The following is a 24,801-nucleotide window of genomic DNA, read 5'->3' as shown; positions in this document are numbered from 1 at the left end:
ATAATGCCTATTTTTCCCAAAATATAAGTGTAACATTATTTACTTATACATATCAGTTTAAAACTAAATAACCCTATGTCTGATAAACAGTGAGCAACACATTATTTTCTAAATAATGGCTAATATAGGCTAATATATCATACATCCCTAAAAAGTTATCCTAAATTGAGGAAACATGAAGGAAATATGCCTTTTTATGCCTTTTAATATGCTCTATTTTCCTCAGAGGGATTTATAGTACATGATCAAGCCTTATGTTATAATAAAGAAAGCTTTAGACAAGCAGACCGTTTAAGAGAAGATGTAATATTTTCACACCGAGATATACTCCAATGCTCCTGAGGGATCGGCATTTAGCAAATCACCCACATTTACTTATTTGCATACTCATAAGCTTATTTACATAGGTTCATATCTCAGCAGAGCTCATTTTACACACACAGTAAAAACACATTTGAATATGGGTGCAAAGAGTTACTGCAAAATTGTCACGTCAAATGCAGCAAAAGAAATGTCCTGAGCAGACGTTTTGGACAATACAGTGCATGTCACATGGGTTTTGTCTCTCTGTGACAAATCTGCAGTGCTGCAGTGTGAAAAATACAGTGGGAGGGGCTTGAAACTGCCAATCATTCCAAAACACCGCCCCCAAAACATATTTAAAGGAACACTCAACTATTTTTGAAAATAGGTTCATTTTCCAACTCCCCTAGAGTTAAACAGTTGAGTTTTACCATTTTCGAATCCATTCAGTCGATCTCCGGGTAGCACTTTTAGCATAGCTTAGCATAGATCATTGAATCTGATTAGACCATTAGCATCTCGCTCCAAAAAATGACCAAAGAGTTTAGATATTTTTCCTATTTAAAACTTGACTCTTCTGTAGTTACATCGTGTACTAAGACCGACGGAAAATGAAAAGTTGTGATTTTCTAGGCCGATATGGCTAGGAACTATACTCTCATTCCTGCGTAATAATCAAGGAACTTTGTGCCGTATCATGGGTGCAGCGGCACAATGATATTACGCAGCGCCTGAAAATAGTCCCCAGCACGCTCTCTGTGCAAACAGGTTGTCACGTTGGTTATGCTGACGGAAGTTTGACTATTTTCAGGTGCTGCGTAATATCACTGCGCCGCTGAACCCATGGTACGGCACAAAGTTCCTTGATTATTACGCAGGAATGAGAGTATAGTTCCTAGCCATATCGGCCTAGAAAATCACAACTTTTCATTTTCCGTCGGTCTTAGTACACGATGTAACTACAGAAGAGTCAAGTTTTAAATAGGAAAAATATCTAAACTCTTTGGTCATTTTTTAGAGCGAGATGCTAACGGTCTAATCAGATTCAATGAGCTATGCTAAGCTATGCTAAAAGTGCTACCGCCAGACCCGGAGATCGGCTGAATAGATTAGAAAACGGTAAAACTCTACCGTTTAACTCTAGGGGAGTTGGAAAATGAGCCTATTTTCAAAAATAGTGGCGTGTTCCATTAAACTAACACAATATGAGGCAAATTTGTATTTCACACACATCCATTTTAAAATTTTCTTCAAAACAGTTAGTTTAAAACAATACCAGCATAATTGTAATAATTAAAGCCAATAAAGTGAAATAAATATTTTCATTACCGACTTCTTTCACTACCAACAGTTCATGCATTTCCAGGGAATTTAACGCATGACTCTTTAAGATACAGGAATAAAACATCTTGAAAACACTTTTTTTTAAAAAGAGTCTCATTTGCTAACATTAGTTAATGCATGAACTAACAATGAGCAATATATTTTTGATCAAACTTTAGATTAGGGTCCAATTCTCACTATATTAACTAACTATTGACTATGACTTTTGCCTCAATAAACTCCTAACTACTACTTATTAATAGTTAGTAAGGTAGTTGTTAAGTTTAGGTATTGGGCAGATTATGGTCATGCAGAATAAGGCATTAATATGGGCTTTATAAGTACTAATAAACAGACAATATCACAGTAATATGCATATAATAAGCAACTAGTTAATAGTGAGATTTGGACACTAAAGTCTTACCTATTTTATTCTACAGCATGTATTCATTTTTGATCATGTTAATTGTTTGTGTTAGTTCACACTGCATTAATGTTAACAGATAATTTGATATTTCAAATGCATTAGTAAATGTTGAGATTAACATTACGATGAATAAATGCAGTAGAATTGTTATCTTCTGATTATAATCTGAATATTGAGGGGAATATTTCTCTCTAGATTTCTATGGTGGTTACAGCGCTGAATCTGAAGGTAAATGTGGCAAAACGTTACAGTGGGTGTGCAAGCTGTAGTGGACCGGATGATGATGTGTATTTTTAATGAGTGACAGGTGCTTTTGGCAGCATGGGATTCCTCCCCCATTTCCAGAAGAGCTTCATATTGATCGGAGGCTGATACTGGGAGCATATGATTATTGATTTGGCTCTGACGGGGAGTCTGAACACCCATCCTAATCAATAGGAGTGTGAAAACAACTGTGCATAGAGCCTTTGATTCCTGCGAGCACAGCACATTCTGTGCAAACTTTCAAGACTCAGGAGGACACACATAAAAAACAAACACTGACCTTTTTTAAACTCCTCCAACATGGCATCCAACTTAGTGTCGTGGAAGACAAAATGCACCGGGTGGTTGTAGAACTTGGTGACCGTTTTAAGCGTCGTGCAGTCATCCGGGTCAACGAAGGCCAGGTCCTTGACGTACAGGATGTCCACGATGTTGGAGCGCTCGCTGTCGAACACAGGTATCCGCGTGTAGCCACTTTCCATGATCTCGGACATGGTGCTGAAGTCGAGCAGGGCGTCGATGTGAATCATGAAGCAGTTGCTCAGCGGCGTCATCACGTCCTCGACCGTCTTGGTTCTGAGTTCCAGAGCGCCTTGTATGATGTTCAGCTCTTCTCTGACCAGGTCGTTGTAGGGCTCTGTGACCTTCAGCATCCCCACCAACTTCTCTCGATTGTAGACGGTGCCGATTTCCTGCCCGAGGACGTAATCCAAGAGCTTGCTGATGGGGAATGACAACGGGAAGGTCAGTAGCATGAAGAATTTGGTCAGCACGATGGTGTTGGCGCCTACGGCCAAGCCGTGGCGCGAGCAGAGCGCCTGTGGCACGATTTCTCCAAATATGACGATGCCAACCGTGGATGCCACCACGGCTCCCAACCCTGACCCGATCAAATCATCCAGTAGGATCGTCAAAGTTGTGTTGACCAGCACATTACCCAACAATAAAGAGCAAAGCAGATAGTTGCCCTTGCTTCGAATGGGTTCGATTTTACGTGCATACTTCTTCTCCTTGTTGGTGCCACAACTTTGCACAATGCGAAGCTCCATTGGATCCAACGCCATGAGCCCCAGGTTGAGTCCACTGAACATGCCGGACAACGCCAGCAGGCTTGACACCAGGATGACTTGGAACCAAAGAGGCAGAAGAGATACTTTCTGCTCTACGACTACCAGTCTACCGTCGTTATCAGCCAAATGGACCCATTTATCTCCCAACCCCTGCCTGACACACAGGCTGTAGGTCTTCTCTCGTTCACTTTTACGCATTGGCTTTACATACACACTCACCAGACCCGATGTACCCCTACTGCTCACGTTCATGTAGTTGCTGATGCTCATGTCTTTGGTGAAATCCTCACAAGTCATGTTCAACGTGTCACTGTTCCCCGTGTCCACATACTCCGCGAACCTGATGTGGGATGCTGCGTCCGTGCTCAGGTGCACCCCGTAAAACCGGAGCAGGACGCGGCTCTCCTCCGTTACCTGGATGAGCCCGTCCTCCGTCGTGCTGGCTGCTTTGTCGCTCCTCTCCAGCCGCATGCCCAGGATCTGACTGCCGGAACCCTGGCTCGAGGTCTCCGTTCGCCCACCGACAGAGCTCCAGAGGAACACGATGAAAGTTAGAAGACACCCCTGTCCGCTCCGCTCTGTCGCCATGTTTGTTGCGCTCTCTCAGCAAGGCTGGACCTTACGTCACGTCATCGCTGCCACACGCGGACCCTGCCCCCTCATTTGCATAATGCAAAATTGCGCAACGCCCACTTTCGATACAGTGGGAAAATTACGTGGAACGTTCAAAAATACATGCGCGCGCGTTCTTATTTAAAAATACACCACGTTTGCACTAATAAACGTCTTGTGGCACGATTAGGTATTTTTTTTAAATAATAAATTGTGGTAATAAGCATAAACAAATGTAAGAATCTAACATTAAAAATGATATACTATATATATTTAGTCTTCTTCTACCGATTTATTCTTGCTCGCGCCACATAGTGTTGTAGCGCGTGGTGGTGTTATGTAACAGCACAAGCCCCTGGTGAATTTCATCACAAAATCAAATGGTGAAAAAAAAAATATAGGGTACATTTTGGATAAAGACAATAATTTTTGTAGTAAATATAGGGTAGATTTTGGATAAAGACAATAATTTTTGTAGTATTTAGATGACAATGTAGCACATTTCCCATCAATGTCTTTTACTGTAACGCTTATCAGTATAGAATAAACAACAATTTGGCTATGTATAAGTACTATAATTTAAATAATAGGCCTATTGTTTTTTGTATTACAGTAATAAAAAGTAAATTAACCAACGTCAATGGTCTGCCTTATGTAGGCTACGTGGATTTGTTGTTTGTGGATGCGTGTAAAAGCAGACCATCATTTCATCCAGAGATGAATCGGGTAGAATGTGATGAAAGTGCGTCCTCTAGTGTTACAAATAAACACAGACTAGTCAACATGTGTGTTTTATTCTCAGATTAGTGCATAATCATGTGTACATTTCAAATATACTCAAGATTATACAAGAGGTTGCTACAACTACAGAGATTACTATCTTTCTAATAGTAGAATTTAACCATTAAATGTGTTGACATGAGTTAAGTTTTATGATTCAATGCCGTTCAGTGACATATTCATTTAGAGATAATCTCATAAGGCCATAATTATAATTATTTCACATTAAGGAAGTTCTCTATACTGACCAAATAGTCCCCAATCAGTCTACATCTGCTTCCATTTATCATACACAATTGTACTTCAAATATCGGAAACGGTTCATACAACATCTTTTAGGAACTTGTCTGTGTTCTATCACTTCTCATAATTATGTTTAATAATAATAATAATTATCTTAAAACTGTGAAATTAAAAACCCTAATGTAGCACTTCTGATTTCCTGAGGACACCTTATCTAATGCTGGATATATGACTTAAGTCTGGTTCCAGTCGGGCTTTATGCCTGTTTTCCTGTGTGTCCCTCAGGTAGAAGCACGTCCACAGTGAAGCAGACCTTCTTTGAATGGATCACACTGTAAGTGTTGTCAAATCGAACCACATCTATAGAGAGAAAAAGATTGTTGTCAGCATAAATGGCGAATTAATTGTCAGCAAATTCATGCTTCGGAATATCACCAAGAACTTAGACGGAAAATTCAAAACAAACGTACAGATTCCTGGTTCTTCACAGGTGTAGGATCCTTCCTCTGGAACTAGATGGGAATTGTAACGTTCGGTCGGCAGTATTTCCTGCATGGCTTCCACTTTCTTTGTCTCATTCCCTTTTGTCTTCAGGTAAAGTCCAAAACCGATATCAGACCCCTCGCTTGCAAACTGCCATCTGGATCGAGAAAAAGCAATGATGACTACTTGTATTCTATTAGTTTAATCACAAAAGAAGGACTGGTTATGGTCAGGATGGAGTAGCATACTTTATATGGAGTACACTGCCGTTCAAAAGTTTTTGATCGGTAAGATTTTTAATGTTTTTAAAAGAAGTCTCTTGTGCTCACCAAGGCTGCGTTTATTTTATTAAAAATACAACAAACAAAAAAAACGGTAATATTGTGAAATATTATTAAAATGTAAAATAACTGTTGTCTATTTAAATATATTTTAAAATGTAATTTATTCCTGTGAATTTTCAGCATCATTACTCCAGTCTTCAGTGTCACATGATCCTTCAGAAATCATTCTAATATGATGATTTGCTGCTCAACAAACATTTATGATTATTATCAATGTTGAAAGCAGTTGTGTAAAAAACATTTTTTAGGATTCTTCAATGAATAGAAAGTTCAAAAGAACAGTATTTATCTGAAATAGAAAGCTTTTGTAACATTGTACTTCCGTTCAAAAGTTTTGGGTCAGTAAGAATTAAGTTCTTAAAGTTAAGAACTTTAAAGAAATTAATACAATTATTCAGCAAGGATGCATTAAATTGATCAAAAGTGACAGTAAAGACATTTATGATGTTACAAAAGATTATATTTAAAATAAGTGCTGTTCTTTTAAACTTTCTATTCATCAAGGAATTCTGAAAAAAATGTTTTACACAACTGTTTTCAACATTGATAATAATCATAAATGTTTGTTGAGCAGAAAATCATCATATTAGAATGATTTCTGAAGGATCATGTGACTGAAGACTGGAGTCATGATGCTGAAAATTCAGCTTTGATCACAGGAATACATTACATTATAAAATATATTACAATTAGGGATGCGGTCGAATATTGGGCCGATTATGGTGAACGTGTTTATTAGGTGGACCGTCCGAATGCAATAGGCTGTGAGAAAGTGAAAGTGGACCTCGTGAACAGAAAACGTGTTGTTTGGCAGTACTTCCAGTCAAAAGAAGGCGATTCAAGTCGAGCTACATGTTTAATTTGCAATGCTGATTTGTCTCGTGGTGGCAAGCTCCCTAAACAATAGCCGCTGTTAAAACATTTGCGTATGACACATCCGAAAGAATAGAGTTGTGCATGAAGGAATCTACAGACAGCAGCCAAAATGCAGCAACTTCAGGTACGGCAAAGGAAGGACAGTCATCCTGGCATAATGTTGCCTATTTTTTTTTTTTTTTTTTACAGTTAAAATCAAATCAAATGAAAAATACACTGCTGTGGACGTTGTTTACTTCATTAATGTGTTTGCTGTGATAATGGACTGAGGATGGGAGTAGGATTCGGTATTCGATTTCGGAATTTTAACCAGTGGATTCGGTATTCGGCCGAACCCCAAAAATCTGGATTCGGTGCATCTCTAATTAAAATAGTAATATTGTGAAATATTATTAAAACGTAAAATAACTTTTCTGTTTTTTTGTTTTGTTTTTTGTTTTATAAATGCAGCCTTGATGAGAATAAGAGACTTCCTCTAAAAACATTAAAAATCTTACAGATCAAAAACCTTATTAAAAATAAAGGTTCCAAAAGGGGGTTTTCACAGCGATGCCATAGAAAAACCATTTTAGGTTTCCTTATTTAGAACATTACAGTGAACAGTTCTTAAAAGCATATATATGTATACGTAGATGCCCCATTCGACCTCTCCAGGCACGTCGACGCGCCGCCATTTTAGAACGGTCAACACACGTCAACACTTCAGATGCTGTCAATCATCACTCGCATAAAAAACAACAGCCTCTGTAAAGCCCAGCGCGATTTAAATTCCAGAACAAATTGGATCACCTTTCACAGGTGACAATGTGTTGGTTTGTGTTTTCATATTTTAAATAAATGTATAATAATTTATTTACTTTGATGGCTGACTGGTTGATGGTTTATGATTTCTTTCCAATGAACTTGTTTATAATGTGTTCACTGCGTTCATTAAAAGCTGAGCAATGTGTCTGTAGGGTTCTCTGATGGTCAATATTAATGATATTAAGAAAATGTAAAGATCTTTAACCAATATTTTTTAGAATATGCAGAATTATCTACCATTAATGATAAACAAAATCCTAACGGTCTATTGCTGTCCTTGCAGTCTATTGATGTATAGATATTCATTTCATACATGCTTGTGTATAACTACGGTTGCAGACACACAGGCAACATTTGAATATTCACAAAGCGCGTTCACGCTTTGACCGTTCGAAAATGGCGGACGGCTAACGTATCGCGGCCCATAGAAACAGTCGCTAATGGGGAATCTACGTATACACATCTATGCTTAAAAGAACCATTTATATCTTAATGTAAAGAACATTTTTAAAATTCTAAAGAACCTTTACCCATTATAAAGAGCCTTTTGTGGAATGCAAAGGTTCCATCGATGCACTATGTAACTTTTGTCGCTCTTGTGGTTAAAAAACAAACCCAAAACACATTTCAGCAGTGGCGTGTAACACAATCACTCCTTATAGTCACTTTGGCGGGTTGAATTCTATGTATAATATATACATGTTTCAATTGTAGTCTTTGAAAAATAATAAAGTACAATGTAGTATAGTCCAAAATATCGATTTTTCGATACTGAAATATCTGAAATGCTTCCAATACTCTTTTTCTGCATGTGTAACAGTATAATGGATCGGTGCATCAGGTCTCAAAGTGACAGCAGCCTTATATAGCCTACCTGCTGCCAAATTATGAGATTTTAAAAATATATAATTGTGGCCTTGTGGTTTTCCCCCATTCCACTGCCTGTGTCCCGCATTTTTCAAAGCAGAATCACGGTCTGTGTGAACCAGCCCCAAGAAAGAGTATATTTTGCAATACAGCCAAACATAACTATTAGCACTGAAAAATGGTACTTACCGTAGCAAGCAGTTTGGAAAGAGCACCTCATAATCTAGCTGGTATGAAGAGCCACGGCTAACTGTGACGCACTGGTCATATTGCACTTTGATAGAGTCCCGTACGTAGTAGGACTTTGGCACTACACCACCATAACTTAACTGGGGGGGTAAGAGTCAAATGAGAAAAGGCAACTAAATATTGGTGTATACACTACCATTCAAAAGTTTGAGATTTTTATGTTTTTGAAAGAAGTCTCTTATGCACACCAAGGCTGCACTTATTTAAAGGAACATGCCCCTATTTTTGAAAATAGGCTCATTTTGTAACTCCCCTAGAATTAAACAGTAGAGTTTTACCGTTTTCGAATCCATTCAGCCGATCTCTGGGTCTGGCGGTAGTACTTTTAGCATAGCTTAGCATAGATCATTGAATCTGATTAGACCGTTAGCATCTCGCTCTAAAAAATGACCAAAGAGTTTAGATACTTTTCCTATTTAAAACTTGACCCTTCTGTAGTTACATCGTGTACTAAGACCGACGGAAAATGAAAAGTTGTGATTTTCTTGGCCGATATGGCTAGGAACTATACTCTCATTCCTGCGTAATAATCAAGGAACTTTGCTGCCGTACTATGGGTGCAGCGGTGCAATGATATTACACAGCACCTGAAAATAGCCTAACTTCCGTCAACATAACCAACGTGACAACCTGCTTGCACAGGGAGCGCGCATTGTAACCAGATGTGAGCAGAGTGGGAGCGGAGTGAGGAGTGGAGCGGCGTGATTTTGAATGGAGTGAGGAACGACTTTTTTTAAAAGTCGGAGTGACGTGGTTTTCACTCACTCCGAGAGCGCTCCACTACCACTCCATCACGAGTTCAATTCATGCCAACGGCCCATAATATAACTGCATTTAAGCCAGAAATCACACGTTAAACATTTAACTAGCTTGATACAGATGGATCACTCAAATCAGAAAGAATGTAAAGGTTATTGATGACGGCATTGGACATGAGCGGGATGTATTTGATGTAGTGACTTTGTATATATAGTTTAAGGAATTTTTTTGTACCTTCTACATACTGAATATGATCGGGTGAAAGCACATTTTAAACAGGTAGCACTTATTCACACACGCAATCGCTCTCTCTAATGCATTCAAACAAACGTAATTTTACATTGCTTATCTGCTTACAGTTATCTGTATCTGATTTTGAATGCGCAGAAATCTGTAATGTAGTGACCCGTAGATAAAATAACTGATGAAAACATACTATTTTCATCTTTCCAGACAAAATTTGCACTGCGAAAGCAGCAATGATATTTAACCTAGCCTAATAAGCGTGGCATGTCGTAGGAAAAACGTAAGTTAGCCTATTTTCAGGCACTGCGTAATATCATTGCGCTGCTGCACCCATGGTACGGCACAAAGTTCCTTGATTATTACGCAGGAATGAGAGAATAGTTAAATATCGGCCTAGAAAATCGCAGCTTTTCATTTTCCGTCGGTCTTAGTACACAATGTATCTACAGAAGAGTCAAGTTTTAAAGGCCCACTGAAGTGCCTTGAAACACGCAGCATTATTCAATGTGTTGACGTAATTTCCCCTGAAATGGATCAAGCTGTTAGCAGCTCCTCCCCTTTTTTGAAACAGCCAATAGTGTTTCGTTAATATCCCAGTTTGACTAGAGCCTTTCTGTTTGGTAAAGCCAGAGTTTCCTCCTAATCTCCAACCATTTATCATCATAATCTCCTACATATCGCTTCGAAATACAGCATTCTGTGCAGAATTTAAATAGGTCCGATATGTTTTGTTTTGTGCGCCGACTCGCGCATATGATCCGCGCTGCGCTCTCGTCTCGTGTCTCTAGTCAACAGCTCTGGGCTAGAATATGTGTGCGCTGCTGCGGTGCGCGTGAAAGTAACGTGAAACCAAACTTCATTTGCCTCAACTGAAAGCATATTTACACCATCTGAATCTTTCCTATCGCATGTGTAGTGCACTATGTGCCATTCACCATGTAGAAAATAGTAACTGTGTGAACAGCTGACCGATTTCCGCCGCTGCTTCAGCATCTATTTATAGTGTAGGGGGCGGGCGCTTCAGATTCTAGAGAGCATTTGATTGGAAAGAAGATTTGATGAGAAGGTGAAGTCTGCGATGATGTCATCAAAATCTGTGATCCATTTTAACGGAAGTGAGAGACTGTAAGTTTTGAATGCTTATATCTCCTAAATGCGAATTTTGTCATTGTTTTGGAACACACCAGCTTGGAACACAAAAGCTAAAAAACTTCCACTTTGATTTCAGGAGGCCTTTAAATAGGAAAGATATTGAAACTCTTTGGTCCTTTTTTTTGCGAGATGCTAACGGTCTAATCAGATTCAATGATCTATGCTAAGCTATGCTAAAAGTGCTACTGCCAGACCCGGAGATCGGCTGAATGGATTCGAAAACTCAACTGTTTAACCCTAGGGAAGTTGGAAAAATGTCAAAAATAGTGGTGTGTTCCTTTAAATAAAAAAATTCTATTTGAATGTATGTTAATTAACGTTCATGAGCACGTGCACGGGTTGAAGCGCTATTTTTAGCACGAGTGTAATGTTTGTTAATAGATTTAACGCAAAAAAACATCATTAATCTTGACAAACTATATATCATTCTAAAGGTCTAAACCTCAAGCATCGAGGACAGACCACTGTTTTTCAATGAAAAGCTTATAACGGCTGTATTTTTGCATGAATGTAAGCAATACACATCAAATCAAGCATAATTAAAAACAGAGCACCTACCTTTAATGTCCTAATTACGAGCCACACACGCATCCTCTGCTAAAAATTCCAGAATGAATGGAAAGGTGAAGGTCCACTGAATAACATCCCATAGAGCATTTTAATCCAACGAAACAATAACGGTGTAATATTGATGGTTAATCCTTTGTTTACATCGCATTTCCGCGGAGCGAAGTATCATACTAGACTGTTATGCAATAAAATAATGCACCAAAAACAGTCTCCCGGTAGCATAAAGTGGCATGGGTTTATACCTTAGAATGTTACGAACAAAATACAACTAACCCCACTCAAAAACATGCAAAGATAGCCGCGATATAGTCAAAAATATCCAACCATGGCACTCGTTTTATCTGATGTCATGACGTGCTCATCCAATGATAATGTCTGTTTATCTGGAGCCAATAAAAGCATTGAATCGTCATGACTGACAGAAAATGTAGCCAATGAGCACACGATTCCAACGAGATCTTGCATGTGTATATTTGTCACATGGGCGTGAATATTTATTCATTTGAATGTGCCAATGTGGCGCAATCTCCCCACGAGATGCAGCGAGTTTGACACACCCCCACTGACAGCATAAAGCTAACGGGCTAGTAAACAAACAGACGGTCTCTTTGTAGTAACTGTTTGCTAATCTTACTAACTGGACGGAATGTATTATCCAATGGATCGTCAAAAGAAGTTTTTATTGTGTTGAAGATGCTTTATTTGAGCTCACTCGAAGCAGCGGTGTGGAAAACCATTGAGAAGAGTGAACACAGCGATGACGGTGCTTGTTGACAGAGCTGATCCAATAACATACCGGTGAGTTGCTATGTGTAGTTGTTTATGTATATTGAGAATGTGTGTGAGAATGTATTTATTTTATTGTTTCTGTGTGTTAGAAAAAATGCAATATACCAGTATGCATTATACATATGCTGATATTTTGCATTTTTCCTAGCACACATGGGGAAAAAGTATATATAATTTTTCCCCATGTGTATGTAAATAAAACATATATATATATAACACATGTAATTGTTTATATATATATATATATATATATATATATATATATATATATATATATATATATATATATATATATATATATATATATATATTGAGACTGTATTTATTTTATGTTTTTCCTGTGTGCTAGAAAAATTACAATATACCAGTATGCATTATACATATGCTGATATTTTGCATTTTTCCTAGCACACATGGGGAAAAAGTATATATAATTTTTCCCCATGTGTGTGTAAATAAAACATATATATATATAACACCAGTAATTGTTTTTATATATATATATATATATATATATATATATATATATATATATATATATATATATATATATATATATATATATATATATATATATATATATATATTGAGACTGTATTTATTTTATGTTTTTCCTGTGTGCTAGAAAAATTACAATATACCAGTATAGATTATACATATACTGATATTTAGCATTTTTTCTAGCACACACAGACGGCCGACCATCTGTGTGATTGTTGAATGCTCACTGTATCACCGGCCATTATATTGATTGTAGGACTGTGTGCGAATGTATGGGCCGCCGTCAATATGAATGCTCACTGTATAGCCGGCCGTTAGATTGATGCTTGGGCTGTGTGAGAATGTATAGGTGGCCGTCAATATGAATGCTGTCTAACCGACTGCCCATCAGTTTCATTGTTCATGGGATGGCCTGTAATTAGAGTGAATGATGACAGTGTGATTGTTGATTGAATGGGCAAACTATACAGAAATAGGACATGCAGTGCTAATTCTCTTTCCTTTCCTTGCCATTCTACAGGCATCAGGTTGAGTCTTCAGATGAGCTATGGCATCCAAGCACCAGTCAACCAGCAGAAAAGAGAAGAACGCTTTCAGATTCTTCAAGATCTGCACTTGCTGTTGTAGACCTGAATCCGCCAGTAAAAGGCCAGTAAATGTTTTTTTTTTTACATTTGCAAATTGTGTGTGTTTTTATAGCTATATATTTATATTATATTGTTATTTATATTACTAGTTATATTTATAGTTATTATACTTATATTACTTGTTGTATTTTCAGATGCAAAGAAGTTTAGCTCTTTTTTTATTAATATTTCATTTTTATTATATTTTTATAAGTTCTGTTGTACAAATAAATCACTAATACAAAGTCTTATGGTTCTGCCTATTATTTTATAGTTGAAAAAGCATTCAAGCATCATATATGATGGCTAAAACAGCTTGCAGTACACTTCATAACATTAGGTTATCAAGTCTCCTGTAGGTTTCTTGGCACCTGGACATATTCTTAGAAAAAAGCATGCAGGAACCCCATTTTTCATGATATCTTCGTCAAATTTTAAATATAAACTGATGAGACTTGTGCCTTTCAATTCATTAACTAACTGGATTCCTCCAGGCTTATTTTCATATATTTTTACATCAAATAATAAAGTGTTCATTGTAGCACAAATCATCTTCAAGACACTTCAACTTCTATAACTGTTTGTCTTTCTAAGTTTTTTCTACTTTAATGTTTGGGTAATAAACTCTAAAGTGTCTTCTTTTTAAAGATGTCTAAATTGTGCATGTAGTGCAAATTGTTCAGCAACTGCAATTGTTTTAGTTGGGAGATGTCATTTCTGGGGATGTGCCTCAAGCAGGCGGAGGGAGAAATGGAACAGACATAGTCTTGGAAAAAAGCTTGCAGGAACCACATTTTTCATTATATCTTCCTCAAACTTGAAATATAAACTGATAAGTCGTGTGGCTTTCAATCCATAACTGAACTGGATTCCTCCAGGTCTATTTTCATATATTTTTACATGAAATAATACAACATTCTGTGTAGTGCAAATAATTTTTGAGGCATTTCAACTATTATAATTTTTTATCTGTTTGAGAATTATCAACTCTGATTGCTTTTTAGTAGAGTCCCAAGTGTCTTCTTTCCAAAGATACCTTAATTGTGCCTGTAGCACACTGTTCTCAGGAGCTATAATTGTTTTAATTCAGGTAGGTCGTTTTCAGCTGTGAGCCCCAAAGTGGGGTTGCAGTTTAACAGGTTAATATGTAATTTATTCCTTTGATCAAAGCTAAATTTTCAGCATCATTACTCAGTATTCAGTGTCACATGATCGTTCAGAAATCATTCGAATATGCTGATTTACTCAAGAAACATTTCTTATGATTATCAATATTGAAATAAAGAACAGCATTTACTTGGAATTAAATATTTTGTAACATTACTTACAGTCACATTTGGCCAATTTAATGCATCCCTGCTGAATAAAAGTATACATTTCTTTCAAAACGCCAGTGTATGTGAATCTCCTGTCTAGTGAATCTCACCATGGTCTTGCAGAGAGGGTTTCCATCAGGATCCGTCATGGAGCCTCCATAAACCGCAGGTAACTGGTCTTCATCCACATAGTTCCTCAACACCTCTTTCCAGTTGGCTGGAAGGTGGAGATCAAAAGAGAAACTCCCATTTGTGAGGTGTCATTCATGCAGTTGCAATCATAATCATGATATATACCTTAAAAAAACAGTACTAGTTAGACAACTTACAACCCAGCACTGCGATCTTCTGCCTTGTTTCCTCACGCAAGAAGTGTTTGACCAAGTTGTATGCAATAGGGAAGAGTTTAGGGGCTGCAGTAAGAAGAAGTAAAGCATTAAAAGATTATTAAACAGCATCAGTGACGTGATTTTACTGGTGCAACAGTGACTCACCTTTGATTAAAAGCACCTTTTTTAGGCTCTCAGGATAGTTCTCTTCATGCATAGTCAGAATCTGCAATGAAGACATAAAATAATAATCACAAAATGACAAGTTTAGCTTGACAACAAGTGTGGAAACAGATAATTAACATGTTAAGATGGATCTTACGCTGAGTTCCAGGTAGGCTTTTGAGCCCGTAAGTCACGACTTCAAACCACGACTCACGACTTTGTAGCGTTCCAGGCAAAGTCACACCAAACTGCCTGAGCGCAAGGAATTGTGGTAGCTAGATGTAAACAAAGCATGGCGGACCGTACGGGGCTTATGCTCATTTACAATCATTTCTATTGCCAAAGGTGCTTACTCCTTGCTTATTTGAGGGAAACGGAGGAGAAAAACGGTGCATAATGCAAGAGAAGCTGTTATACTTTTTATTTTACGTTATTTGTAAAATACCGTGTACGACGTCCGTAAACGCCGCATCCATAGGGGCTGCCATTGTTGTTTTGCGGGCTATGTTGACGTCAGAGCTCGTAACTGGGAGTACATTGATCTAGTATGAGTTCATGGGTGGTAAGTCACAGGTTTGACTGCCGTTCCAGTGCACTTTCACGGGTAGAAGGTTGGAAAAATACGGGTTACGGGTTGCCTGGAACGCGGCATTAGGAAGGGAAGATGCATTATTTAACACTGTGAGGCATGTGTAACAAATAATTCAAATAATTCATTTATTTGCCTTTCTGCCACTTCATTAGACCAGTAAATAACACAAGATGGATTCAATTGTACACACACCAAAGCCCTTCCTCCTTTGCTATGTAATTAAAACGATACTTCATCCAAAAATGAAAATTTACCCTCAAGTTGTTTTTCTTCTGTCAAACACAAAAGCATTTTTTTACTACTGTGGAAGTCAACGTCTACCGTCAACTGTTTGATTACAAACATTCTTTAAAATATCTTCTTCTGTGTTCAGCAGAAGAAAGAAACTCAACCATACAGGTTTGGAACAACTTGAGGGTGAGTAAATGATGACACAATTTTTGGGTGAACTATCCCTTTAAAGCTGCGACAGTGCATGAAGTATCCAACATGCCACACTTTGTCTTTTCTGTTAATGAGGTGCATCATCCAGATATTTAAAGTAAACTTTTTCTTTTTTTCAGTGTGAACACTACTCGCACTATTTATACTACAAAGCGGCATAGAATAGTGCATAAGTATGCAAATGTAGGTTTCCGAGCATGTGCGCTAACCGCTAAGCCACAGTGATAAACAAACAATTATATTTAGCAATGATAAAGTTCAAAATGGCCAAGCTCTACTGAAAGCATGATGTTCCTACCTCACCGTACATCTCAACAACAGGCTTCCAGAGATGTTTCATGCCAAGCCCTTCACAGTCATAAATGATGGTGATTGATTCAATGTGTTTGCCAAGCTGATGAATAAAATCACACAAGAACAACTGTCAACAATTACCAACAGCAACACTGCAGCAAATGAATAAAAATGAATAAAATACCTGACATCAGAAAATAAAGTATTTTCTTATTCAGATTGTTTTGTCTTCTTTTTCAGTAAAAATATCTAAACATTCTTAAACCAAGATAGATTTACTAGAGAAGCAAAATTACAGATATTAAGTCCTGCTCTCTGAAAAATGTATTAAATGTATGCTTGAAACGGGAAAAAGAAAATCTGCCAATGGGGTAAGAAAAATAATTATTGAGGTGTGGAGGGCCGCTGGAGTGGCAAAAAGAGAGTGACAGCATTGGTGTTCAGCCTGAATGCAGCGAAAAACACATCTAAAAAGGGAAAGAGCTTTGAGATTGACAGCACAAAGAGATTTGACAGATATCTGAGGTATATTTTTTACAGACGGCTGAAAGCTACAGAAAAGAGAAGCAAATGGATCGCTGCAATTCACAGAAACAACTGGACTCCAGGCAGTGAAACGTGGATTGTATTGTTATATATTGTATTGGCAACTCCTCAATTAAATATTTACCATCTTATATTCTGCATAATTGGATGTTTTTAAATAAACACTGACAAAAAAAAAAACTATACAAGTTTTAGGGCTGGATGATATGACAATATATAGAACATTGATAAAGTCCTCATGTGGATTTAGACCATATTGTATTTATATAAAGAGTTCACAGTCAAATGTATGCATTTCCGCGATGTCGAAATCAGCACAATGTCAGGAAACACGATTCCTGGCTGCATGTCAATATCCATGGATCAATGGATCTTTGGTAAATTGGAAGGAATACTTTAATTTAAACTGAAAATCATTTGTTTTACTCACGTTTTCGCAGTTTCCCCTATTAACTCCAGTTATGCAGCAGCTTTTTTGCCACTCAGTCCGGCTGAGGGTGCGTGTTCCGACGGGAAAGTGACATCAATGAACACCTTCTATATTAAAAAGGTCATGAATTGAGAAATCAACTTTCCCTTGAGCTTTTGATATATATATTGATATATAAAAACCCGCGGTTCGAGTCCGGCTTTCGCCGAAATCAATCTTCTCCGTTTTCCCATCACATATCAAATCGGAAAGGCATTTATTTTCAATACAAATTAAGAAAATATTAGAAAAGTGGAAATAAAGCGTCTAATATGTGTTTAATAATAAGTGTTTATCGATTAGGGTTAGGTAAACAGACATGTGCTGAATGTTAGAGACGATAAAAGTGAGTGGGTCCAATATCATTGATCGTAAAAAGTGGGTGGGTCTTGTCCCACCTACATTCAATGGTTCCGACGCCCATGGCTAAACAGCATCGAATTTCTAAGCAGTAAACATACCGCATAAGCTTCATTCGGATTCCAATATTATGAATGCATGGATGAACTTTATTTTTAATGAATAACCAGCTCAAGTGGGGAAGACGTTGCACGTATGTTCATTTAACCACGGATTCGTTTGTAAACAAGAGACTGGATTTGTAGACAGGATGAGATTACATGAATGAATGAAGCAACACACTAATGTGAGTAAAACATGTTTTTATATGTGATAGTATTGCATTGTTACAGATCGTTTGATATCTATGGATTATGTTTTTTTCACATTTAGCTCCTAAACTCTGGAATAGTCTTCCTGATATTGTTCGAGGTTCAGACTCGCTGTCCCAGTTTAAAACTAGATTAAAGACGCATCTCTTTAGCCAAGCATTCACATTATAATTACCTTTTATACTACAATTAAATCAGATCAAAAGCATTAATATTCTGAACAGCAGCTATGCTAATTATTTCCCATCTGCTTTTCTGTTGTTATCTCGGGACACTAGTCCCGAGGTAACTAGTTCGTCAGCTCCAGTTTGTATCCAGCCTCTCATGGAGACTTCAGATGCCCCAACACCTGTGAAGAGACGTCTCGACGCCTGTGAAGAGACGACTCAACGCCAGCATTGTTATGGCCTAAATTAATACATGATTGATTAACTTTTTCGAACATTTTTCTTTAACATTCTCTTTCTAACATTTTTCAATGTACGTTTATGAAATGCACTTTCTGTAAAGCTGATTTGAAACAATGTGTATTGTGAAAAGTGCTATACAAATACATTTGAATTTAATTGAATTGAATATGTGTACGTGTCTAACAGAACATACCTAAGCACGCTGTCAAAGGCTGGAGAATACTTTATTTGTGGTGTTCTTGGTTCATTACTGTCTTGACGTGCGTTGTTCACTCTCTTGACGCGATATTTGAAGTTTGCGGTTATATTCATCGATCGGGCGGGCCAAGTAACGTTAATAAAAAAATTATATTCCAATCAATCGCGGGTGGATGAGAGATGAATCATTGTGTTTGTTTGATAAAGACATTTTGCGAGCCCTGGCTGTGGGCTGGGCGATTCATTCCGGTTGCTGTTTGCCACACGCTTTCACTGAGAGGGGGAGCAAAAGCTCATTAAATATGCCAATCTTATCCAATCCTAGCCGTGGGCGTTTACTTCCAAGTCTTTAGTGCGGCACGCCCATCAAAACTGAGCTTGTCTTGAGAGAGCCTCAAAACCAAGGGAGAAAATAGCCTATAACTTATTCTTTATGATGTTTTTGAATGTAAAAACCATGCAAACGCAATAAGTTGACCTCAGACAAGAGTATAAATTTATTTAAAAAGACAGTTCATGACCCCTTTAAGTTTATTTTTCTGGCCCATTGGCAGATATTTTAAGAATTCGCTTCTCAAATGTATCATGATTAAAGAATGTTTAGATATTTGTACTGGAAAATAAGACACAAATATAAGTTGGCATGTGTTCTTAGTCAGTTGGTCTTTGTTTGACAGAAGGTACCTTTTTAGACTGCTTCTCACACTCTTGTCGTAGAAGTTCAGCGTCTCTGACTTTGGTCCTAAGGCAGTCTTGTTTCTTAGCCGACAGTAAAAGGCCTTTTGGATCAAGAGGGCCAATGATATCGTACCAGATGGGACTTCCTTCACGATCATAGCCACACATTCCGCCTGCCACATAGCGCTCGATGACCTGGACAGAGAACAATATATATGTGTGTTAGCAGGGCATTTTTCATTCTGAGCTTATGGTAAATATTTGAGTTGTACTGTACTGATATACCTCAGGTGGCCTCCAGTTGTCAATGATCGTGTCTACTTTCATATGCTTGCGAAACTCCAGATGCTGGAATACATAGTGATTTATGTAAGCCAAGTGAGATAAACTTTATATAATTCTGTGGGGTTTAATTATTTTTCTTTAATGTATTTTTCAAAGTGGCCTCCAGGGGCTGTATTCCAGAAACTTCCTCTTTTATTGTGAACAATATCTATTTCCTAAGTGATATAGATTTAAGAACTGTTTACTGTTTGAATATATTTTCAAGTTTCATTTAGTCCTCTAATGACAAAGCTCACTTTTTAGCAACAGTCTTCAGTGTCACATGATCCTTCAGAAATCATTTTAATATGCTGCATTTTTGGTAACAATTTACAATAATGTCTTAATAGTTAACATTAGTTAATGTTGCTAAAATGAACTGACCATGAGCATTTGTTACAGTATTTCTTAATCTTTATTAAAGTTAGTTAATAAAAATACAGTCGTTTAATAAATGCTGTAAAAATGCTGTTCATTCTTAGTTCATATTTAATTAGTTAACGTTAACTAATCAAGCCTTATCGTAAAGTGTTAGCAATTTTTAATTATTATCAATGTTGAAAACGAACAGAAAAGCATTTATTGACATTATAAAAGGTCTTTATTGACACTTTTGGCCAATTTAGTGCATCCTTGCTAAATAAAATCCACACAAAAAAAAACCAGACAGATTATGAGTTAAGATGTTTCTGTAATACAGATCTGGGTCTTTAAAGTGGCTGTAAGTTAATGTCAGCTGTGATATTACCTTTCTAAGCATTGCCTCTGCCTTTGGGACATTGAAGCTTCTAGCTGCAAACAAGATATGAGACCAAACATTCAAATAGGTAAACTGCTTTATTCTACAGTCTTGATTCTTTTTTATTTAGGTTGTAAGCAAAATGAGAGAGAGAGAGAGAGAGAGAGAGAGAGAGAGAGAGAGAGAGAGAGAGAGAGAGAGAGAATTAAAGTACATGCCATACTATGCTGCTCTTTCCTAGATAAATCACAATTAAAGGGATAGTTCACCCCAAAATTTAAATTAGCCCATGATTTACTCACCCTCAAGTCATAGGTGTATATGACTTTCACACCATTCACACCAAACGCGAATAGAGCTTCAAAATCACGTCTACCGTGATTTTTGAATCCATTCGCTGTGGACGCGCGTATAAATCGAGCGGTTGAAGCTAAATAGACGCGCGTTCAAGGCGCTCCAGGAGAAATATGTCATAAAACACCACTTTGCCTCTTTTCATTTTCATAAAAAAAATATATTAAACATTAATAGCCACACAAATGTGGTCCAGGCAACGCACTACCTTATCTTCACTGCATTTATATTTAAATCTTCTAAAAAATAAAGTTATGAAACTTCTCTTTGCCCAACAAATGATAGATTCATGAGACCAAAGATCGGCCGTTAGATCTACACAAGACGCATTTTATCTCATGTTTAACCACTACAGGACATCCGATCCAGCGGCAGACGCCAGAAGGACTGGCCGAGGAAAGGCTGGGGTTAAGGCTGGGGTCTCGCCGGGGTTAATGAGCGATGTGCGCCCGGTGATCGCCTGGATCTCACAACTCACAAGATTAATTTATTTTAAATAGGCGCTCTCTTTATAAACCACAGATTTGAGCTTTAAACAACTACATTCTCACCTGAAAAAGTCTTAAAATTAAATTGTGACACAATAGTAGTATTTTTAAATTATGAGGGGTTTCTCATCACTTCACTACGTGACAGCAGTAAGCAGGCTCCTGATTGGTTAACGCGGCGCGAATAGACGCCAAAGTTAAACATTTTCAACTCGGTCGTCAGATGCGAATTCGCTTCAAATGCGCAAACTTGCGTGTTATCGTGCAAGACGACCGAACGTGTCTTTACATTGACTTAAAGGGATAGTTCACCCAAAAACCAAATTTTTATGTTTATCTGCTTACCCCCAGGGCATCCAAGATGTAGGTGTCGTTTCTTCAGTAGAACACAAATGAAGATTTTTAACTCCAACCTTTGCAGCGTGATAGTCGTATAATGCATGTCAGTGGGGTTATTTTAGAGTATGAGAGCAATGAGAGTAAAAACACATAGACATACGAATCCTTATTAAACCATGCGGCTCGTGGCGAAACATTGATGTCTTAAGACACGAACGATCGGTTTCTGCGAGAAACCGAACAGTATTTATGTAATTTTTTTTACCTCTTATCAGGCGAATGTCATCTAGTATTCCCAGCGCCATAACTCCTGGCGAATAAGGTCAAAATGCTGGCGTGATCAAAGATTTATATACATAGATGCCTCATTCGACCGATCCGCCAGGCACTAATGAGGAATCAATGTATATGATCGCGCCGGTATTTTGCATGTATTTTGACCTTATTCGCCGGAAGTGATAGCGCGGGGACGGCTGATGCAGAGCCATAGAAAAAAAATTATACAAAAAAAAAAAAGGATATTTTTCTTACACAAATGCATCGATTCACTTCAGAAGGCCTTTATTAACACCCTGGAGCTGCGTGGAGCACGTTATTTGACGGACAGATGCAGTTTTTATGGACTTCAAAAGAAGAGCAACTATTACTGCAATTATAAAGCTTGGATTAGCCAGAACATTTTTTTAATATAACTCAGATTTTATTAGTCTAAAAGAAGAATGTCATATACACCTAGGATGACTTGAGGGTGAGTAAATCATGGGCTAATTTTCATTTTTGGGTGAACAAACCCTTTAACATTGAAATCACTCGCTCCAGACGCTCTATTCGCGTTTGGTGTGAACGCAGTGAATGGCAGCCCAAAAAAAGTGTAAAGTGTAAATATCCACATTTAGCACATTATAATGTAAAATATCTAGCTTCCACCAGACCGCCTTCTGTATTCAACTTACGGAAAAAGAGTAACTGGCATGACGATGACATCGGACGTGGCGAAAGGTTTTGAACTGCGAGAGGCGTTACAGTTTCTTCGTAAGTTGAATACGGAAGGCGGTCCGCCAGAAACTAGATTTAAATATGGATGTCTTCTTTCACAAACCCATCGATTCGCTTCAGAAGGCCTTTATTAACCCCCCGAGGCCATATGGAGCACTTTTATAATGGATGGATGCACTTTTTTGGGCTTCATTCACTGACATTATAATGCTCGGATTAGCTTGGACACTTTTTAATATAACTCAGATTGTATTCATCTGAAAGAAGTAAGTCATATACACCTAGGATGGCTTGAGGGTGAGTAGATAATGGGATAATTTTCACTTTTGAGCGAACTAACCTTTTAAAGAATAAATGCAGACGAGGACTGTATATTATACAATAATGTAGTGCAAAGGTTGAGTGCAAATAATTCTCGGTCAAAAATCACAGATGAAGATAGATAAATATTGACACATATATTACATTCACAACAATGTGACCTTGAACTTCCCTCTCAAAAAGTAAAGTCAGCAGGTTTTGGGATGTTATCTCAACAGAAAATATCGATTTCTAGATAAAACTGGTTAAGATAAAGCAATCGGTAATGAAAATCTAAATAAATCTCAGAAATAACTCCGTTTTTTTTTCATGGAAGAGTACTTGCATATATATTGTCCTCCATATAATCACAAGTGTTTCCTGATGATTATTGTAGATCTGGCATTCTGTTAGTCAACACACAGGTCATAAGGTCATCCGATATGACCATCAGAGATATTCAATTAAAAGCAGGTCTCCACTATATTCAAATAAAAGTTAACCTGAAATCAAACTCCCAGAAAAGTACATGTTATGAGAACCATGTTGTTTGCAAACTCTGATGTTTGTGTTATTAAATCATGATAAAAAAATCCGTCCTCACCTCTGAGCCACCGGAGAAGGTAATGGTCAGTTTGATTGGACAGTTGATCAACAACATCTGCAATTTTCTCCCGAAACTGACCAAACAAATAATATTTAAATATAACAGCATTTATTTAACAGGGCTACCCCTGAAGATTAGTTTTGTATGCAATTTTAAATTAATATAATCATACACTACCATTCAAAAGTTTGGGATCGGTAAGATTTTTTATGTTTTTGAAAGAAGTCTCACCAAGGTTACGTTTATTTGATAAACGTTAAATATCATTAGGCTACAATTAAAAATGCTGTAATATTATTATAATATTGTAATAATACACCAATTTTTATTTATTCCTGTGATAAAAGCTGAATTTTTCAGCATCATTACTCCAGTCTTCAGTGTCACATGATCCTTCAGAAATCATTTTAAGACGAAGATTGGCATAAAAACATTTATGATTAGTATCATTGTTGAAACAGTTGTGCTGCTTAATATTTGTGTGAAAACAGTGATAGTTTTTTCAGGATTCTTTGATGAAGAAAAAGGTCAAAAGAATAGCATTTATTTGACAGAAATATTTTGTAATCATAGCCTATAAATGTCGTTACTGTCACTTTAATTAAATAATTTTAATGTCTATAAATGTCGTTATACAATCACTTTAATTGGTCCTTGCTGCACTAAATTATTACTTTCATTTTTTTAAATATTACTAGCCCCAAACTTTTGAACGGTATGTATATCATATAGTTTTCTTTAAAACACACCAGTTTTAATAGCATATAATATATGACTAACACTCAAAATACTAAGTGAAAATCTTTTGAAATACAGGAATAAAGATGTTAAAAAGAATAGATTTTGTGCATTTACTTGCCTGTGCTAAAGCCTCGGTTTGTTTGGGACTGAGGTCTCCTACTCGTCCGCTCATACTGTCAGCATCAAACGCGCTCGCGCATTGAGTTCTCGCGCTCATGCACCCGATATTTATACCCGCCCCGGTCACGAGAGCCGCGCGTGCTGAAGAAAAGACACACACGCGTCGCTAAGGTACTAGGCTCATGAATGAAAGATGCAGTGTCACTCTTAAAACAATCCATGGAAACAAATCCTACATATGCTCTGCAATCACAACAATTGATTTAACAGACAGACTATGGCAGGCCGACTTAACGTTTAATCCTTAAAATGAACTAGTAGCCTATAAGGTGACCAGATTTCTGAATGGAAACCGGGGACATTTCCTATTTGAGTTGTCAAAATATCACTAAA

The 24,801-nt window shown here is 37.3% G+C and overlaps 2 protein-coding genes across 4 annotated transcripts in view; both read right to left on the bottom strand.

The window, feature by feature from the left end:
* LOC307119023 (metal transporter CNNM4) overlaps nt 1-4,007 on the bottom strand; it is a 36,338-nt gene extending 32,331 nt beyond the window's left edge. The window contains exon 1 of one of the 3 annotated variants that reach the window (XM_079805004.1): nt 2,598-4,007. In XM_079805004.1, coding sequence (XP_079661130.1) covers nt 2,598-3,975 — 1,378 coding nt within the window. In that variant the 5' untranslated portion in view covers nt 3,976-4,007. The remainder of the gene's footprint in view (nt 1-2,597) is intronic. The other 2 variants (XM_079805003.1, XM_079805002.1) reach the window with 2 other exon arrangements.
* Nucleotides 4,008-4,773: 766 nt separating this feature from the next.
* sec14l7 (SEC14-like lipid binding 7) lies at nt 4,774-24,634 on the bottom strand. The gene is made up of 12 exons (XM_079805053.1): nt 24,407-24,634; nt 23,545-23,620; nt 20,473-20,516; nt 19,686-19,748; nt 19,407-19,595; nt 16,433-16,528; nt 15,099-15,159; nt 14,934-15,017; nt 14,715-14,821; nt 8,586-8,725; nt 5,493-5,662; nt 4,774-5,382 (listed from the first exon to the last, which is right to left on the bottom strand). The coding sequence occupies exons 1-12, from the start codon at nt 24,503-24,505 to the stop codon at nt 5,279-5,281; spliced, it is 1,233 nt and encodes a 410-aa protein (XP_079661179.1). The 5' UTR covers nt 24,506-24,634; the 3' UTR covers nt 4,774-5,278.
* Between the last annotated feature and the right edge of the window lie 167 nt (nt 24,635-24,801).

Source organism: Gobio gobio, assembly GCF_949357685.1.
Source record: "Gobio gobio genome assembly, chromosome: 22".
Classification (NCBI taxonomy): domain Eukaryota; kingdom Metazoa; phylum Chordata; class Actinopteri; order Cypriniformes; family Gobionidae; genus Gobio; species Gobio gobio.
The sequence above is the reverse complement of the archived record's forward strand: the minus strand, read 5'-3'. Positions and strand labels throughout refer to the sequence as shown.